This window comes from Channa argus, chromosome 12, assembly GCF_033026475.1.
Source record: "Channa argus isolate prfri chromosome 12, Channa argus male v1.0, whole genome shotgun sequence".
NCBI lineage: Eukaryota > Metazoa > Chordata > Actinopteri > Anabantiformes > Channidae > Channa > Channa argus.
The window spans coordinates 18,201,627-18,220,668 of NC_090208.1; the positions used below are offsets into that span (position 1 = coordinate 18,201,627).

Below are 19,042 nucleotides of genomic sequence, written 5' to 3' on the forward strand. Positions count from 1 at the left end.
AGAGCAAGCAATATGATCTGAGCCATCTGAAAGTGCACCAGTTTTGGCACCACTTGAGTAAGAAAGTTATGAAAGTCTGCAGTAGCAGTAGTACAAAATAACTGATAAAATTATGTAGAAAAAAAAAGTCCCAATATACATATTACTGACAAAATGACAAAAAAGATCAGAGAACACAAAGGGAAGCCCTCCCGCGCTACACACTCTGCAGGAAATGAAGCACACACCAACACAAGTATACGACATACAAGAAGGTCTCTTCTCACATCAAACACTTTCCTTCAGCTCTATCTCATTTGAACATTGTGACTGTAAGAGGGAAGCACCAAGTCATACATCATCAGCAAGGCAAATTTAGCATGAAAATGAACTAAAGTAACTGTGACACAATGACCTAAACCAAATTCCCCGTTTTATTTGCTTAACTTTTAAACCATGCATTTAAAAATATTTAAAAGTGTTTACAACAGCACAAAAACTCCACTCATCTGTTGTTAATGAATTTAGTTATATACCATACTGTCTTTCTATGTAAAGACATTGAATAATGTATAATTTTTCATTGTCAGTCTAGGACCGTCTTTAGCAGATACTGCAGAAAGGCTGGACACACATTTGAAGAACCAACTTAATCCTCATGATTAAAAATGTTTCTCTTATAAAAATAGTTTTCTCACTACTTCCACCGGTGGTCAGAGAGGGTCTAACTGCACTGACATAATAAGAATACTCAATGCATCAAGTGAGCAAACAATATATTCTGTGGCATTATCGTATCACACATTCACAGTAGTTTACCTCACACGGTCATGGCCAGTTGAAAGAACATGTGACCAGAGGCACCACAATCAAACCCCTTGTCTTGGCAGTTGGTGAACTCTTCCCCTTGTGCTTAGCTGTGCAATGATGTACATTCACACATTTAACAGGTAGTTCTGAGCAATAGCAATAATTATGATGTTAACAAATTTGTTTTTTTGTTTTCCTGCTGCTGACTCAAACAGTTACTCCTTATGTTGTCCTTTAAGTCAGGTGGCGGGACAGTGCATGGACACACAGACACTTACACACATACATGTACAAGTGCATTTGCACACAAAGCCCTTTTAAAAAAATTATCTTGCAAGCTGAAGACACCCAGAATAAACATTAAAATCTATTGGCTATTTCAGGACAGTAGTAATGCAAAAACAGCCTTACTACTGTGTGTGTGTTTGTGTGTGTGTGCGCGTGTTTGTGCGCATGTGTTGTGGTAACAGTGTCTAGCTTCCTGTTGAAAGGGTTTCATGAGAGAGAGGTTGACAAAAACCCAGAATGAGTCTATTTTTGGCCTTAGACAGAGAAAGAAAGATGAAGAGATAGCAGGGTTAAAATAAAAAACACAAGAGGTGCACAGAAGCACAACAACAACATAAAAAAGGATTAAAGTAAGCGAATAAAAAAGAAATTGGAAATGCACAAATACAAAGTAGAGAAGTATGTTTCTTCTGCTTGTTGACTTATTTTAAGGGCCCTGACAGGACAAACCGTACCAGTGACAGCAGCAGAGCTTCACAGGAAATGTTGTGGCCTCTGTGTCTCATCAATAGACGCATGCCCAACATGCACCACTTGCAGTGTTACACAAAGCATAAATAATGTGATCACTTTCGCTATGTTTCTTTCATAACATTTCAGTTTATTACATTCTTGCACCAAAGAGTTGCAGCATCATGTGTTAATGTTGAAATGCTACACACAGCCCTTTATTAGAGGAAACATTTGCAGACATGAGTAAAGTACAGTCAATGTAGCTTTAGCTAACTGTATCAACTGAGTGAGTTTTGTCACCCTCTAACACAGAAAATCCCATCCATGTGAATTTTTGTGATAGGAGAGACAAAAAAAAGGGGATGGACAGCACAAGGCTGTGGACACACACACATACACAATACATAGCAAATGCACTTCTGCCAAGACAGAAACCTGTTAGCTTATTACTGATAACAAAAATACACACAGATGATTCTGTTGAGAGCACACATTAGTTCACTACACATAGACTCTTGTATGGCCATCAGAGTGAGGACATTTATTGACATAATGCATTTACTGGCCCCTTACCCTAATCGCAACCATCCCAGCTGAATGCCTAACCCCAAACAAATCGTTTTAATTAAAAAGAAACAAGTGTTACATTTTCAATTTGAAGCAGGTGGCTGTGTCATCAGTCATCAAGTGTCAAGTTTAGGACCGGTGCTCGAAGTTAGATAACTAACGAAACTCAACAACTAATCAAAATTAATTTACTGTTTAAACTCTTGTTGAAACAAGTAACTAAATGGAGTTCGAACTGTTTGCAAGACTGACTGAGAGGCACCAAGGAGGCTACAAAGATAGACACAGAGTCACGTAGTACAAACACTACTACTAGAATATGGATCCAAAAGAAAAAGTACTAGCAATAGTAAACAACACAGTAGAGAGATGAAGGGAGGACAGGATGAAAGGAAAAGAAGGACAGGTGATAAATGAAGGAGGTCAAAGAAAACAGAGACAGGGAGAGATCAAGGCAGAAGGAATAAAGCACAACCAGGTGGCAGCAATAAAAGAGAGGGATTGAAACAAGAGTGGACACAAAAACACAAGACAAAACACTGAAAAGACAGTGAATTAAATTGAGGAGTAAAAACAAAAAAAGATTCCCTTTTAAAAAACAATGTAAAGTCTCAGAAAAAGGAGATATTAACGGGTTGTTGCCTTCAGAGCTTTTTCTCTGCCAATTGTATTTGTTTGAGATTTGTAAAAGATCGTCCACCTTTTGTGGGGTTGGATGTTTGATTCACGGAGCCTCCTCTCCACATGCTGAAATGTCCTTGAACAAAACACTGAACCCTAGGTTGCTCCTGATCACCAACATCTTGCAGCTGCCATCATCAGTGAGTGTGTGTGAATGGGTGAATGAGAAGCAACGTGAAAAGTGCTTTTAGTCTTGAGAGGTGCTACATAAGTGTACATCCTTTACCATTTATTTTTATTCATTTTCACCATATTACTAATTTCTCAAAGATTGTAGATTATAAAAACAGGTTTGATTGTTTAATTATCACCTTTGGAATTGTATTCTACAAAACATACAGAAAAATATTGAAAAGCTATTAATTGATGTGAAAAGATTCATGCCAAAAAACTAAAGGAAAAAAATCATTTTTGCACATTTAAAAAAAAATGTGAAAATTCTGGTGAAGGAAGAACTTCTTTGACAAACCTTATTGGATTGTAAATTAATTGTTTTCTAAAAAAGTATTTTCTTTCATTTTGAATAAGAAGTTTTTGCTTTCTGTGAGTGAAAGTCCTCTTACTGGACAGTCTGGACTGAGTTCAAATCAATGAAAAATAGTTTGGGAGGCTTCATTTAACAACAGCGGTCAGTGTGGGAGACAGACTGACTCAGCAGTTAGACTTTGTGTGCTTTTTAAGTACAATGATATGATTATCAGCCTACGTGCAGTGATTTCATTTGGGCTTATTTGTATTTACCTTTCAAATACAAGTAAGTGGGTGGGTGAATGGTATAGCTGCAAATACTAAAATAATAAATAAGCTTACAATTACAATTAGTCATTTAGCAGATGCTTTTATCCATAGCGACAAGTAAGTAGCAGACACTAGGAACAACTTGGTGGGTTAGTGTCTAGTGCCTCGTCCCTCTTCTGTAAAAAGGAGGGGGACTAAATAGACTAAATAGTCAAAATAGACAATTAGTATTGTTTTCATTTCATTTAAATTTACTTCTCTAGGTGGTTTTCTTTTTACCTATTGATCAGTAGTTTGTACTTGTACTTGTCGATTGTGTTGGTTTGGTGGACGTTTTTTTCTTTCTCTTCTACTTTTCACGTGGAGAGCAGCTGTAACAAGGCAACACAATTTCCCCATGGAACCAATAAAGTTGTTGGAATCTTGAAACTTGAATCTTGAATCTTTGACTTGTAGCCAGGAAGACCAAGAGTCAAACCACAGACCCTGTGGTGTGTGAACGACTGTTCTGAGCTACAGCCACCTCACAAGGTTTTTATAAAAAACAAAACCACTTCACCTAATTCGTGGTACACAAGCAGTTGTCTTTCTTTTATATCAAGTTATTTATCCAACACCAGCTTATTTTAGTTTTTTATTCCCCAATGGAGAGAGTAACAAACTTTTTGCCACAATACTATTTATAGAATGATCACAAAATTGGTAAAAATGTGGGCATTTCATTATATGTGGTTTATAATATAATGAAAAATATCCAGAAACACTGCTCCCTTCTGAGCTCATTAAAATAAATTAAGGTTAAATGTAAAACTTTGCTGTGGTTGGTTGAGACAAAATTAGTTTCAAAAGTCATTTTGCAAAGATGGATGCTGCATCCTTCAGACTAAGGAGGAGATTAATCATCTGACTTGTTATCAACCTACAGTTTAAAAGCCAGCATCTATGATACTGTGGCAACTTCGCAAATTTTCAACTTGCTCCCCATGACCTATTTTAAAATATTTATTTTCTTCTGGAGGAAAAACTCTTCCAGAGAACATTACCTAGAGAAGTTTTACATCTTTAGGACTTCTGATAATATCATCTGGGGGAGCTCCGGAAAAGCAGGTTGACCATGATCACAACTTCCAGTTTGAGCAACAAGATGACATAATCTGAACTGAAGGTTCCTCCAAGTGAGAGATATTTCAATACAGGGAAGTCGGAGAGAAATTTAAAAGCATTATTGTATATTTACACCCTAAACTAAAGCTACAGGGAGCAAATATAAAATTGATGACTTTCAAACTTAAAGGACACCTTTACTGATTTTAACTTATGGTTCTATTTTGGGTAGTACGTATACATAAATGCCATCAAGGAGTTTGTGATCACAGTCAACACGCTTTTCCAGAGCTCCCCCAGATGATATCTTCTGAAAAGCTAAAGATGAGAAACTCCTCCGGTTGTTGTCAACCGGAGGAGTTTTGCAGCTCGAATTGGAAAAATATTTAATATAGGGAAGTAAGAGGGTAGTTAAAAAGCATAAATGTACATTTACACCCTAAACTAAAGCCATAGAGAGCAAGTTACATTTTGGTGAAGTCGCCCTTTAAAGCAATGCGATTTATCCATTTACAATTGCTTCAAGAGTGTTTTTAAAAGAAGAGTGAAGCAACCATCGCATTCCTGTCCCAATTTCTGTGCTCCTGGCACCAAATTGGAAAGGAGTAAATATTTTCCAAAATTTTTAAAATTGATTAGGTTTTATTTTTAATATTATCAATCAAAAGTAGATTTCAAATGATTTGCAAATCAATGCATCCTCTTTTTATTTAAATCTAAACAGCATCCCAACATATTGAAAATTGGGTTTAGAATACCACTTCGTATCTTACCAACATATCAAATTGCCTGATTGAAATGGGATTTTTTTATTTTAACGAATTTGCGACAAAAAAGATACTGCAATTAAAGTCATTAAAACCTTATCGTGTTGATAAATATTCATCGTTGCCTCCAGGTTCTTATCAGTATACAGATGAGCAGGTGCCATGTGGTTTCCACCTTGAAGTGACATTATACCTATGTCTGTCTACAGTCTTCTGAAGATTTTTGCCAAAATATGAATAAGCAGTAAGATAGTAACATTTTAGCATGTAACTACTTTGCATCCCATAAAGCTCTTGAAATGTTTTTACCTAGTTTGATCTTTAGATTTCTGCAGACTCCCAGTAGCCCCTACCAAGGCAGCTGCTACCTTTTCTTGAGGTCCATACATGTAAATACTTAATCATGTTTCATATAAAACAAAGCAGGGTAATAGCTATCCTTTCCCTCACTAATGTGTAACCCAAGCTTGTGTGCATTCCTATAGTGTTAGCTCTTCTGTTTCCTTACAGAGTGAGTAATTGTTTTCTAAATGTTGTGTTTGTGTTGTCTAATTGGTAAATTTTTCATAATTTTTCAGTGTTTTTATGTTTGCATATATGTTCTTATGTAGCACCGAGCATATTAGCTTTTATTGCAGTTATTTTTTTTTGTGTGTGTGTGTGTGTGTGTATGGACCACTGGTGACTCTATGGAAGCTCATAATGTGATATAAAAATGTGTGTGAACAAATCCAGAGGCTCAGATAAATTAATTTACCCTGCCATTGTAAGAGGACCAGAACAGCTATGACATACTTAGGCTTAGCTAATTTCTACATACCAACAAGTTGTGGCAGTAAAATGCTGTAAAAGGTGTCAGTGCATCAACTGCAGAAGAGTAAGAAACATCCAAACAATTTAAAATAGTCATAAGAAGGAGTTTTGCAAGACAATGCACTGAACATGTTTGTTTAGACTGTTTAGTTACAAACAGTGTCTTTGGTGCAATCTTTGTACCTACGACTGAACAACAAATCTTAAATAGTCAGTCCGCCTCCTCTAAAGTCCTGCCAACCTGTTGTGATGGTAAATATGGGTATTAGTGCCTGCTGTTTGCTGTGTGGATTTCTTATATAACTGACTCTGTATCTGTCTCTCTGCTACTTTCCACTCCTCCATCTCTCTCCCTCTTCTACCTACTAATTTTCTCTCCTTCCTCTATCACCATCTCTCTTTCCTCATCTCTTTTCATCTCTCCCTCCATCTCTTTCTCAGTATTGACCCACACACTATTGCAGCTGTATCACATCAACCCAAGAGCACAAATCAAAGTGAGTGCATACACACACACACACAACACTGTACAACCCACACATTTTCCTCATGCACTCTTTTCAAGCCATTTTTATTTACTCTCCCGAATGCACACACGCACAACTATAACACGTCCTCATCTCCATTGCAGTGAACGCCCACACAGATTTCTGCACCAGGAGTGAGATACAGATAAAAAGGAACAAATATAGAGGGTTTGATTCCAAAGCACTGTGCAGGAAATCCACAGGAATGGAAAAAAGAAGTGTTACCTGTTGGTCACCACTCAAAACACCAGAAATACAACTTGTTATATAATGTGATGATGTGCTATTTTAGAACTTAAAATGTTTGCCTGGGGAGCTGAGAAAAGTCAAGATCCCTTCTAAAAAAAGACATCCAGGTGCAAATGCTAATAGGAAATCAAAATCATAAAAAAGTTACCAAAAACACAAAAAAATAATTAGATGAAATAAAAAAGTAGCTGCTAGTGTTTACTTTAATTGGAATTTGATTTTACATTTTTTAGCAATTTTGGAGGGGAAAAACTAAAAGATGAGATATACAATTACAATGAAGGGATATCGTGCTGAGAGATCAAAGTTACAGTTTGTCACTTTTTTAGCTAAATGTGCACGTGTAGAGGTGCTGTTGAAGCCTTTTGACACCCAGACTCATTGAACTTCGAGCTTTAATAAAACATGAAAAAAGTCTGGAAGAGTCTGCAAGATAGACATAAAAAAAAAAGTTGAACAAAACCTAAGGAAATCAAGTATAATGAATAGACTGCCCTTTTCAGACTGTGTGCGTGTGTGTGCATGTACACTTCCATGCAGACATCTACACTCACTTGCTACTTCATTAGGTACACCTGTGCAATTGAAAAATTCTACTTTTACAAGATTATAATTTCTCAGTGTTAAAGCTGCAATCAGAAAGGTAATCATTTACCATGTTTACTATTGATGTCATAGTGGGAGGGTGAATCAAGGTGTGCATTATATTAATAGGTGCTTCTAATGTTTTGGTCACCCAATTTAAAATAATAAGGGAGCAAAAACATAAGAACCAACTCTTAATATATTAGATGGTCCCCCCCGAACACACACACAAACACACACACACACATACACACACACACACACACACACACAGACCAAAAACACAAATGCAATAAACAGAAGCCATTTGCTCCTCTACATCATTGTCTTTCTGCATCTCCTTTATTTTCCACATGGCAAATGGGAGCAAGCCAAATGGGCAAAGTGGGGAAAGAGGAGAAGAGGATTGGGGGGTAGAAGAAACAGCATAAAACCTTATGTAACGGAGCCTCAAGGTAGAGACAAAGACAAAAGATGGAAAGAACAAGAAATCACAGCGGTCACTTAGGAAAAGCAGTTTGAAAGACAAATACAAAAATTCTGAAATTACTGACAGCACAAAAACTTAAAGGCTCTTTATGCAGCAAGTATGGTTTCTCACATTTAATATCACATCTCCATTTCTCACAAGCTAACTCCTTCCTGTGTCAAAACAAACAAAAAACTAATCTGCAACTAATCTGCAAGTTTATGCAACACAATCCATTAGATCTAAATTAAACATAACTGACAAGCTTTTAAGTGACATACTATAGTTGAAGTTTAGGTGTAGTTTTACTGAACTGAAGTGTTTACTGTATCAGCTTTAAAGGATAATCAACATTGCCATAATATTCATCATATGTCCTAAATATCAAAATACGATCAAATGCAAACAGGCAAATAAAAAAAATAAGACAATTCACCCACAAGGTAATATTCACTAACATCACAAGAAACAGAAAAAAGAAGGCATAGATAAGGACAAAAGATGTTCTCTGGATTTACAGTGATTTATGGTAAGTCTTGCAAAAACAGACTTTTACTTCTGTCCTTTAGAGGATCTTCCATTTACTAAAATTAGACCCTAAACTATTGGCATAAATAAATAAAGAGAATAGTAATATGGAATGAGCCCAGGCTGTTAATGCCACGCGTAAACCATTAGAAAAAATATGGTGCTAAAGAAAGTTTAGCTTTAGAATATGTACCATGCACATAAACATTGTCTTTAATTAATGTAATATATCAACAGAATTTTGAAGAATACAGGAGATTTGGATAGAAAAGAGAAGACATGCAAAGCAGTGCTGTTAACAAGATTCATATCCTCACGCTCAGTACATAGTGATGTCCTAAGACCCATTTATTATTAAAAACAAAGCACAAGCACATGTGTGTATTATTTTTCTTGCAATACAGGTTGTGTTGAGTTCATCCTCAGCATAAACAGGCTTATGCAAATCAAGAGTACACAAGCACAACAAATCAATCTCCATCAGTCTTAAAACTCCAATTTAGCCAGTGGGGTCTGCAGCTATGTTTTAAACAGTCAGATAGCAATTGTCCAAGGTCACCTAAATTTGGATTACAGTAGCTAAACATTTACAGAGTGAGCAAACAGCATCTTATTGTTTGTTATTTTAAAGGTACATAGCCCTGTGCACAAAAAACTAGTCTAAATTCATAACAAACCACAAAAACTGTACAGTTAGAAACGTGTGTGATTTTGTGAAATTTCAAAAGGATAACTGCTGTGAGTGACTTCAGCAAGTCTTCTAAAATGATGAAAATTGCTCCACCTGAATCAAAAACTGTACTTTAAAATTTTTTTTTTTAATCGTCTTTAAACTCAAGAGATATTAAATGACAACATGAACGTCTCCAGAGTAAAAGGGAAATGACATGCCCGGTCTTGACGGGCTATCACAGCATCTGCGTAATTATTTAGGGACTCACATTGAGGAACTGAATTAATCTAATAGTGTCAGAATGTCATGTCACAGTTGATAAGAATTAGCACCTCCTTAACAAGTGTGCTACCAGTGTTGCTTTAACAAGCAGAGTAACAGGCGGAGTACAAAATGAGGGGAGGCATGACACAAGAGGCAGAGATGCGTGAATGGTTTTTAGCAGTAAACAACACCCTTGAGATAAAAAATCCAACACACATGTGATACCTTTTAGCATAAGCAGCAAAAAAACACACGCGCTCCAAAATGCATGGGCTCCTACCCTCATGTACACAAACAAAGGGATACACAAACACACTAATCTCCTCAAGTCATTTTCACTGAAGCATAATCCTGGAGTCAATGACTAGCTAACCCCATCACATGACTGTAGGAACATACAATCTAATCAACACCCCCACATACACACAGATACAGAAAACCTACACAGAACTAATCACAGCATTGTCAAATTTGATTGACAGCAAGTGAATCCAACATCCAGACACTATATTTATAAACATTTTTTTTCTGGCATATATAGTGAAGGTGCTTCTGTTTGAAAAGCTACTGCAGATCTGTTACCCACATATATTCTTTATACACAAAAGAGTATCGAGAATTTACATTAAACACCCCGACATAAAATACACACCACAACAATGCTTGTGTGTCATTTTTCTGCTGGTTTTATGTCAACTGGGTTTTTTTAAATGAAATAGAATCATGTACATGGAATTCAGGTCTGGTTTAGCTGTCATTTTGAACGACACATTTTTTTTTTGCTATTTGTCAAATTGTTTTTATCAGTTTAACACCAAAACATTAAACATGCCCACTATAATACAGTATAAGCTAACATTATTAAATGTCCAGTTTTGCAGGACTGTCTAAAGCCCCAAAATACTGAATTTCCGATATTGTAACACCCGAATAAGAAGCAAATTCTCACAAATGAAAAAAATAAAGAGAATTAAAATGGAATGTAGAATAGAGAATAATAAAGAGAATAAAGAGACAAAACTACACCAAAAAAGTCAAAATAATACTGTGGTCATGGCTTTTACCATTTGTTCTCCTTTTCTAAAACCATGACAACCATCTACTCTGTTCTGATGCCCTTACTGTATATTGCGTGCACAACCCACTCCATGACACAAGACGATAGTGCCTGATGAGATTACCAAATCAATATCAAACTTATATATCTAAAAATGGCATTATGGGATACTGTCCCCATGACAACAGTGGTTTCAGACTATGTGTCTCCTATTGATTAGATTAATAGTTTAATGCAGGTAATGGATAACAATCTCCAAACATACTACACACAAAACAACTATACTCTTATACTATTTCTCACAGCAGATATTAGCTTATAAACAACTAATGATTCAGATTTGTGTGTGTGTGTGTGTGTGTGTGTCTGTGTGTGTGTGTAATATTATACCATCAATATTCCAAAGTCCAGAAGCCAATAAGCAGCTACTCTATGAGAGGTTTGATGGAGAAGAAGCTGTTACTGTGCAATTATGTCACATCAACTTTCAGAAGAAAATGCAACAGGCAGGAAGAGGACCAGGCCTGAGGAGGAAGTCAGCTGACCTCAGCAGACTAAGACAAGTGGTGGATAAGATCAAAGGTCTGATCTAAGCGGTGATAAAGTTACACTAGAGGCAGACAATTGAACAAAGAAAAGACACAGATAAAGTAGAGGAACCTTCAATGGATTGATCGATGCACTTTACAAGGCAAGGCATTTAGGTTAAAGCAGGTTTCCTTCTTACAGCTTTGACTACACATACACACATCCATTCTTTAGTGACATGTTTTAATATTATGTACTTACATAACTAAGAAGCTCAAATGTTTAATCAGAGTATTTAGTGGGGCCTTATGAAAAAAATAGCCATGACTTTCTCTGACTTAGTGAAGAGCACAGCCATTGAGCTAAAAGTCTGTATCCCTATGCTTAGCTAATGTTGCTTTAACCATAGAAAAGTGTTTTAATATAAAAAGTTCAGAAAAGCTTTCTAAAGTGGCCTGATGTTTCAAAAATGTAAAATCTAACATTACCTTTTTAAACTAGATTCTGTTTCAAAGTAACTAGGGTCATATGTGCCATAATGATAAAAATAAAAAACATCACTTATTATCTTGTTCACAGGACAGGTTGGTAACAAAAAGAAAGGCCTAACCACGGCAATTACATGTTGGGCTAGTAACCCTTCTAAGGTGGCCTAAATTCAGAAATATCCCTGAATGCAACAGCGCAGAGAACCCACTGTCACGTGGATGCTAACGTGTGGCTCATGATAAGGAGCCAGAGTTTTACTTTCTTTTACTATAAAGCCCATGCAATAAATAAAGCGAAGAGAGGAGTTGGGATGTCTGACATTTACATTTCATTGAAATAACATGACTTTTCTTGACATAACTTGTCAGCACCCGCAGTTACTCCAGCTTATTGACTAGCAAAACACACATGCCAGCGTCTCCAAAGAAACAGAAACAGAGACCTCTGACAGTGCTGTCATAACCCCACAGAACTGCTAACGCTGCTATTTGCATGCCAGCAGTAAATTTCTTGATCTGAACATTTTTCAAACTGTTGCTACTTAATCTGATCATTCGCTCTATCACTCATCCCTAAACTGGCCTACTATATTAGCTAGTTTACAAATTTCCTCTCAAAATCCATCGATATTCCAGAAGATGTTCGACCACTGTGTAATGAGGATTCTAAAATACAGTCTTCACTCCTACTGTACCCATACTGTCTTTCACAGCAGCTTTTCCTACCTTGGCCCTTATTTGTCCCGAGGTTGACACTTTGCGGATCAGCTTGTGCGATGTTTCTTCTTGTTCTCCGTCACTGTCTGATGACTCTTCTCCAGCTTCTCCAACCTGAAAGAAAAGAAAACAAAATGAAGAACAGTCAAAATCAGAGTCAGATACTACTAATATAGTTTGCCCACAAGAGAAATGTTGGGTTAATTTATTTAACACACAATTTAACTGACTTACACAGCCTTCACCTTCTAGAACATAGCAACGTAGCTACAATAGCTTTCTCTGCAATTAGAAAAATTGTACTTTTGTTACTGTATATGTAATTCTGAGCAGTCTGTGGTGCTACACTATATGCACGTAAATACTAATCTGTAGGTTTATAATCATTAACAGCATTAACTGCGACAAGCTGATAAAAAAAGGACCAAAACAAAAAACCTAATAACAAGGGACAAAAATAAGAATGCAGAAACAACAAGAAGCTTTTAGAGATGTTATTCATTAACATTTTAACTACACGAAGTCAATATCACAACTGAGGTCATCTTGTGTTGTTGTTAACCTGAAACAATGTTAACATTTATACATTATAATATATGTAATCCTAATTAAAAAACTGGAATATATTGGTTTAAGCCTAAAATGTGAATATTTTCTAGTATTTGTACAGCTTTACGGAGCTTTATCGCTGTGTAGTTTAAAAGCGCAGTACACCCTAAACTGTTTATTAATCTGTACACATAATTGTATAGAGTTTAGTTGGTATCGCTGCAGGTGATTATTCAAACAATATTCAGAATTTGCATAAAAAAATTGATTTTGGCATCAAATCTATTAGTTGTTTTGACATTTTAGATGTAAAAGATAATGTTAATACAAATCATCTAACCCCAAATTGTAATGACATAGACCATAGGCTGTCATATATCTATCTGTGCCACCAACAAAGGTCGTCAGGGGAGCTGAAAGAATATTTTTTATAGTAAGCTGATTTAAAAATGGGCTTCAGTTAATAATTTCTTTAGATCCCTGTTAAAGAAACAATAACTTTCTTGCAGCTCCTGTCCTGTCACTGTCAAGACAATTAAAGAACATCACCTTTGTAATAGCACCCCTTTTTTTAAATTTGTTGATACTACATAGAATGGATGGTTTATTAAACGTTGAGATCATATAAATCTCCTCCAACTCATAATTTAAAAAGTACAAAATTAGAAATAATCAGCTCCTATGAATTTTTTAATTGATTTGTTACACCTCACATTGGCGGCATGTCAAATCAAGATGCAGGAAAAACAATTATTAAACCAACATTTTTTTTAAAATGGAGGCATTTCACATACCCGTTCTTGTAGAAGTGTAAAGCAAAGGTGGTGTACTACCTCTTTTACTTATGAAAAGTCTTGAGGTCAATGAGAACTAGCTGGTATCTGCCACCATAAAGTATGTATACGTTATGTGGCCCATGCCCTTTATTTGGGCAAGCAAAGTGAATCTGTGACGTTTTATAATGAAAGATTAGTAAGCCTTTCCACAGTGAGCAATATCATTTAATTAGATTAGAACATTGGTTTTTGCAGCTTTAAAGACGTAAAAAATTTAGAAATACTTACAGTTCTTTCAGTGTCTGCTTGGGGTGAACCCAGCGAATTGCCAGGCCCTGCCACATACAGGACATTGGGGTTCAATTTGGATGCCATAATGAGTTTACGGCAAAGTAAGAGAAGGGGAAGAATGATGAGAGAAAGTGAGAAAAAGTGAGAGCGCAAGTTACAGAGATGTAGATAGTGGTTAAATAACGTTGAAGAAGAAGAGAGGAGAGGAAAGACTAATGTTTAGCGAGGTGAAAGCTTGGCTAAGTGCAGCACAATGGCAGAGGGTGATGACTGGGATGGCAGGATTCAGGATGCCACGCTTGTCCTCTGGCAGAACTCTATCCAGGGCCAATTCTGAAAAAGATGGAGGGATTAATTATTTACAAAAAAAGCTCACTATATTTTTCTCTGAAAGGGAAGAGTCCTGTCAAATTCAAAGTGTATAATCAAATGTCCTTTAAAACTGTATAATTTTCTGCTTCCTCCATCACACTGAGCGGACAATGACGACCACTTCTCCTTCTGGGTTCCTCTTTACTTCTTCCTGCATTTCTGAAAACTCTTTTTTTCATAAACACTTTAGTATTATGTTTTGCATGTGGAACAGCCCTTTAGGGAAATGACACAAACACAGTGAAACCATGATGCTGACGATGATAAAGGGGGCGATGATGAAGATGATGACGAAGGCAAATGGTGCACAAGGGGAATCATAACAACAGTAATGATGAAGATGGTAACATGGCTCACTACAATCAGCCAACTCTGCATGACAGAGCTTTTCCGTCCAGGGACGTGAGATATGGAAGTGTCTGCATGCTTCATAGTCGCCTCACATAAAGACACGCGCACTCGCACGCGGGGCATAGGCTAAATATTAATTAGCATGTAGCCGTGCACCCGAAAAGTGAACAGTCCATCTGTAGGGCTGCGTGCATATGTGTGCGCGCGCCCCTGTGTGCGTCTGTGTATCCTTGATTACGGTGTGGACACGTTCTTCAAAGACCCGTCTGCATCTCACTTCACTGCCGCCCCTGAAGGCATCAAACTTAAAACCCAAAAATGATAATCATAAAAAAAAAGCAGCGTACAGCAAAACAGAGTGCAGGGTTGCTTCCTGTCATTATGTGTTATGTGGTTTTCAGGTTCAAAAACATTATAATAAAATAAACAAGAAACGAATGGACAACAGGCTGTCGTGCGCTTTAGCCAGCCTGATTCATTCCGTTGTTTACTGTTAAATATCACGGGGGACATGCAAAATAAAGATAAATATTCAATGGAACTCCTGCATATTGGTCAAACGAGCTCAGTCGGCTCGACTGTCAAAAACGTAAGAACCCTATCAGCGACCTGCGGCCACTTCATCTGCACAAATAAATCCCGTCTGTGCTCTCATGTGTCAGAAAACATGGGTATTACTCGCCTTCGCCGGTTAATTTCTTCCTTCTTCACCTCAAGAGGAGGTTAATCAGCGGCGAAGTCTCCAGCGCCTGTTGCCCGGCCTGGGTGGCTCGACAGCCGGCGTTGGGTGCTCGCGGGCGGGCGGCCCGCGGTCAGCAGCAGCGTGCGGGTCTCTCCGGTGGTGCTCGCCTCGCAGAGAGAGACGCGGTCATACGCATAGCGTCGGAGCGGTTCTGAATCAGGTAGGAAGGCAAGGGAGGGAGGTGGAGGAGGAAGAGGAGGGAGCAGGGAGGCGAGAAGTGGGAGAGAGAGAGAGAGAGAGAGAGAGAGAGGGGGGGTTTGAAAGCGGCCGTGTTGAGTCGCCACGAATCGCTGTTCCGAGGTTAAACGGAGAGCAAACAATGCGCGCGCGCGAGCCAGAGCGCGAGGTAGAGAGAGGCCTAATGTAAAAGACACACAGCGACGCTAATTAACACACACGTGAACACATTCTGAGCACTGGGTGAGAAGGAAGAGCAGACCTAAAAAACAAGTTTGGAGGAAATTTAATCTCACTTTTCTCTAGCAATGTGAGGAGCACTTGACAACATTGGGGCACTTAGGTGTGTATTGATTTGCAGCATTAGTATCACATGAAGGCATTTAGTTTCTTTGGATATTTATAATACCTGCAGACTAACTGTTCACTCAGCTAATAAATGCTAGCATAGCAGTCCTGTTCTGTGTGAATCACTGGACAAGCCTTTTTTACAAGCAAGAGGTCAGGGTCCTCAGTGGGTCAGAGCCTCCAAAGTTACTGTTTATTTTTCATTTTTGAAAGACCATAGTTAAAAGAAACAAAAATCAACACGGCATCCAGAAAAGATGCAGAATGATAAACGGCAAGCTACTCCTAGCCAAAACAGACACAAAATGACCAAAAAACAAACACTAAAGGTCCAAAAATAGACAGTGAATAAGTAAAAGCACACATGAAATGACCAAAAACACACATAGTCCCCAAAAACAAACATTCACGACAATCACATACCAAAGGGGAAGGGTGGGGGGCAGTTCTGCTGTCTGTGTCGAGGGGCTCATTATGTCTTTATCTATCGCATGGTTTTGACGGGGTGGGTAAAGACTGGGTTTGGCATAGACCCCTGCTTTAACTCCATTTGTCTACTTGTCTACATTGTCTTCACGCATCATCAAGCTTTGCTTTTAGATGACAGAAATATTATATATTAAATTTCAAATCATTTTAATATGTAGGGGGTTTAAGCTAAGGCTCAGAAGACCCCATCATGAGGGGTCATGAATGAAAAATCACTTCATGTTCTGTCCCCTGCTCAAGTGCCCAAGCACCACCCCTTGCCCAATCACACGGAGCACTTCTTCACAGGTGGGAACGCCCCTCGCACGGACTATCACCCGATGTCTGAAAGAGAAACTCCATACAATGTCAGGACCTGATCCTCCTGACATTCTCTGGAGTTCATGTCTGAAACAGGCTATCGAGTCCTATTAGAAAGGAAGAGAGACATTCACACTAATAAGGCAGGTAGTGAGAGAGAACAGCATGTGCACACACACAAACACCGTGGCACCACTCAATAGTAACAGTAATTTGTTTATAGATGATTAAATATTCATCCTGAATTAGCCAACACTTCATTAATGCCGGGAATGTCTGCGTGTGTGTATGTGTGTGTGTGTGTGTGCGAGTGTGCAGTCTTTTCATCTTTCTTCCTTCACCTGTATTTGGGTATTTTGTTGTAACTCTATGTCAGTGGCGTGACAAGCCAGGCACGTGCAGAGTGGCATGTACGCACACCTGCCGGATTCCCCTGCTGATCAGGTGACCATGTTACTGTATTCATCTCTTTCCTGCAGTTGCCCTTGACAACGGAAAGAAGGAGATGAGGGAAGGGAGGGAGGGACAGTAGAAGAAGAAGACCAAGGGCAAAAACACATCTGACCAGAATACACTTAGTAAAAGAAATGTATGTAGGCCTGCAACTGACTATTCTTTTAAATATACATTGATCTGAAGATTATGTTCTTAATAAATTGGAAATAAAATAGAAAACAAAGAAATTTCATCTCAGTTTCACAGAAATGACAGAATTTAAGGTGATGTCTCTATTTGACAGTGGAATAAGAGATGTCGATCTCTCACTTCCCCATCTCTCTTTGTGTCTCTGTCTCATGCACACACACTTCTTCTTCAAGCACTCCCAGGGAGCTGCTTACAGGTTGTCAAATTTCCTCTCTTCCCCATCCAAGCGGCGCACAGCAGGCGCAGCAATCACAGCTGAGCAATAAAAGAAACTGATAACACAGAGTAATTAATGGCTCCATGTTACGTATCAAACTGAGGGCAAATTACTGCACCATCATTATAATCACGCACATAGGAACATAATGTCGCAGATCCTGTATTAATCTTTCACAAGTAGTTACCTTTGCCACCCCATATTTATCGTTTTAATAATCTGTAGCTTCAGTAAGACATGACATGAATTACCTATCTGTATTCGCAGATATACAGCTATAAATGCGACATGAAGCTAAATTTAGACTGTATTTTACATGTGGGTGTTTCAAAGAATGGTTTTGGGAAATGAGCCCATTCACTTTCTGCCAGAGTTAAGCAATAGGGTTGAGATGCTTTTAATGTTTTTATGCCAACTATGAAGCTACCACAACCATCTAGCTAGATTCCCGTGATATAAACAAAATGGGAGACTCTCAAAAATAATTAAGCCATGCAAGATGTTGGTCATGCAGCCAGACAAAGACAGCAACAGGAGCACTAGTACTTAGTGAGTTAGGAAACAATTGTCTCATTCGGTTAACGCCAGTGCTGTTTTGCAGTATTAGATTATACTATAGAGCAACATCAGTGCTGGGGTTTTGGTGTGTTGTAATTTAAATAAAACATTTAAGATCACATTGATAATGTGCTGTGTGGTCTGCCAACTTTAGGCTGTTTGTCGATCACACAATTGTCCCCTTTCACCCTGTAGCACGTCTTTGGTAGGCCCCCTAAACACTGTGAGTTGGGGGTAACAGCTGGTCCTGAGTCTTACAAAAACAACAAAGTGTGTTCAGTTTAAATGAAAAATGTCTATAACAATTTCCAGTCTTTGTGCTACACCAAACTAACTAGCTGCCTATCTTAAACTTGTTAGCAAACTGTTTTCAGTTTAAGCAACATCATATTAATTTGGAGTCATGTTTCTGGCCCTGTCAAATGTAGTCCACTCATTATCTTTCATCTCAGTTTTTGGTCTCAACCCCACCCTGTACACCAGGCCTGTTAATGTACTTCCTAATTGTTTCTCTGTGATCATCAATTCTTACCTATTCAATTTTTATGATTGTTGCTGGTATTAAGGCTACAGTGGGTTTTTAGAGTTTTTTCTCTAGAAACAACTGGCTGCAGCAAAAAATGGCAGTAGGACACAGCTGAATTTAAACCAAAAGAGAACCAACACAGTCATGATGCAATACATAATCAGGGAAGCCCATCTGGAATTTAGAGGTTATAACATAATGATAAATACGGTCCCATAATACCATTACAAGTTCTACTGTCATTCATGTTCACACCACCTACGAGCAAACCGTGAGTCCCCACACACACGCTGTCTAAATAGGGAATAATTCAATAATATCTCAAAATAAGCCTTCACATATATCTTGTAAATGACTAATTAAAGAGTATTACCATATGTCAGTAACTGTGAAAAAAAAAACGTCCTTATTTTCAT

At 37.9% G+C, this 19,042-nt stretch overlaps 1 protein-coding gene across 2 annotated transcripts in view; it reads right to left on the reverse strand.

The window, feature by feature from the left end:
• The window catches only part of si:dkey-172j4.3 (diacylglycerol kinase delta), a 63,916-nt gene extending 48,296 nt beyond the window's left edge, over positions 1-15,620 (reverse strand). The window contains exons 1-3 of one of the 2 annotated variants that reach the window (XR_010915704.1): positions 15,307-15,620; positions 13,899-14,234; positions 12,295-12,399 (exon numbers count right to left, since the gene is read on the reverse strand). Coding sequence is in view for 1 of the 2 variants with exons in the window: in XM_067523477.1 (XP_067379578.1) it covers positions 12,295-12,399; positions 13,899-13,985 (192 nt within the window). In the remaining variant the exon portion in view is untranslated. The remainder of the gene's footprint in view (positions 1-12,294; positions 12,400-13,898; positions 14,235-15,306) is intronic. The other variant, XM_067523477.1, reaches the window with a different exon arrangement.
• Between the last annotated feature and the right edge of the window lie 3,422 nt (positions 15,621-19,042).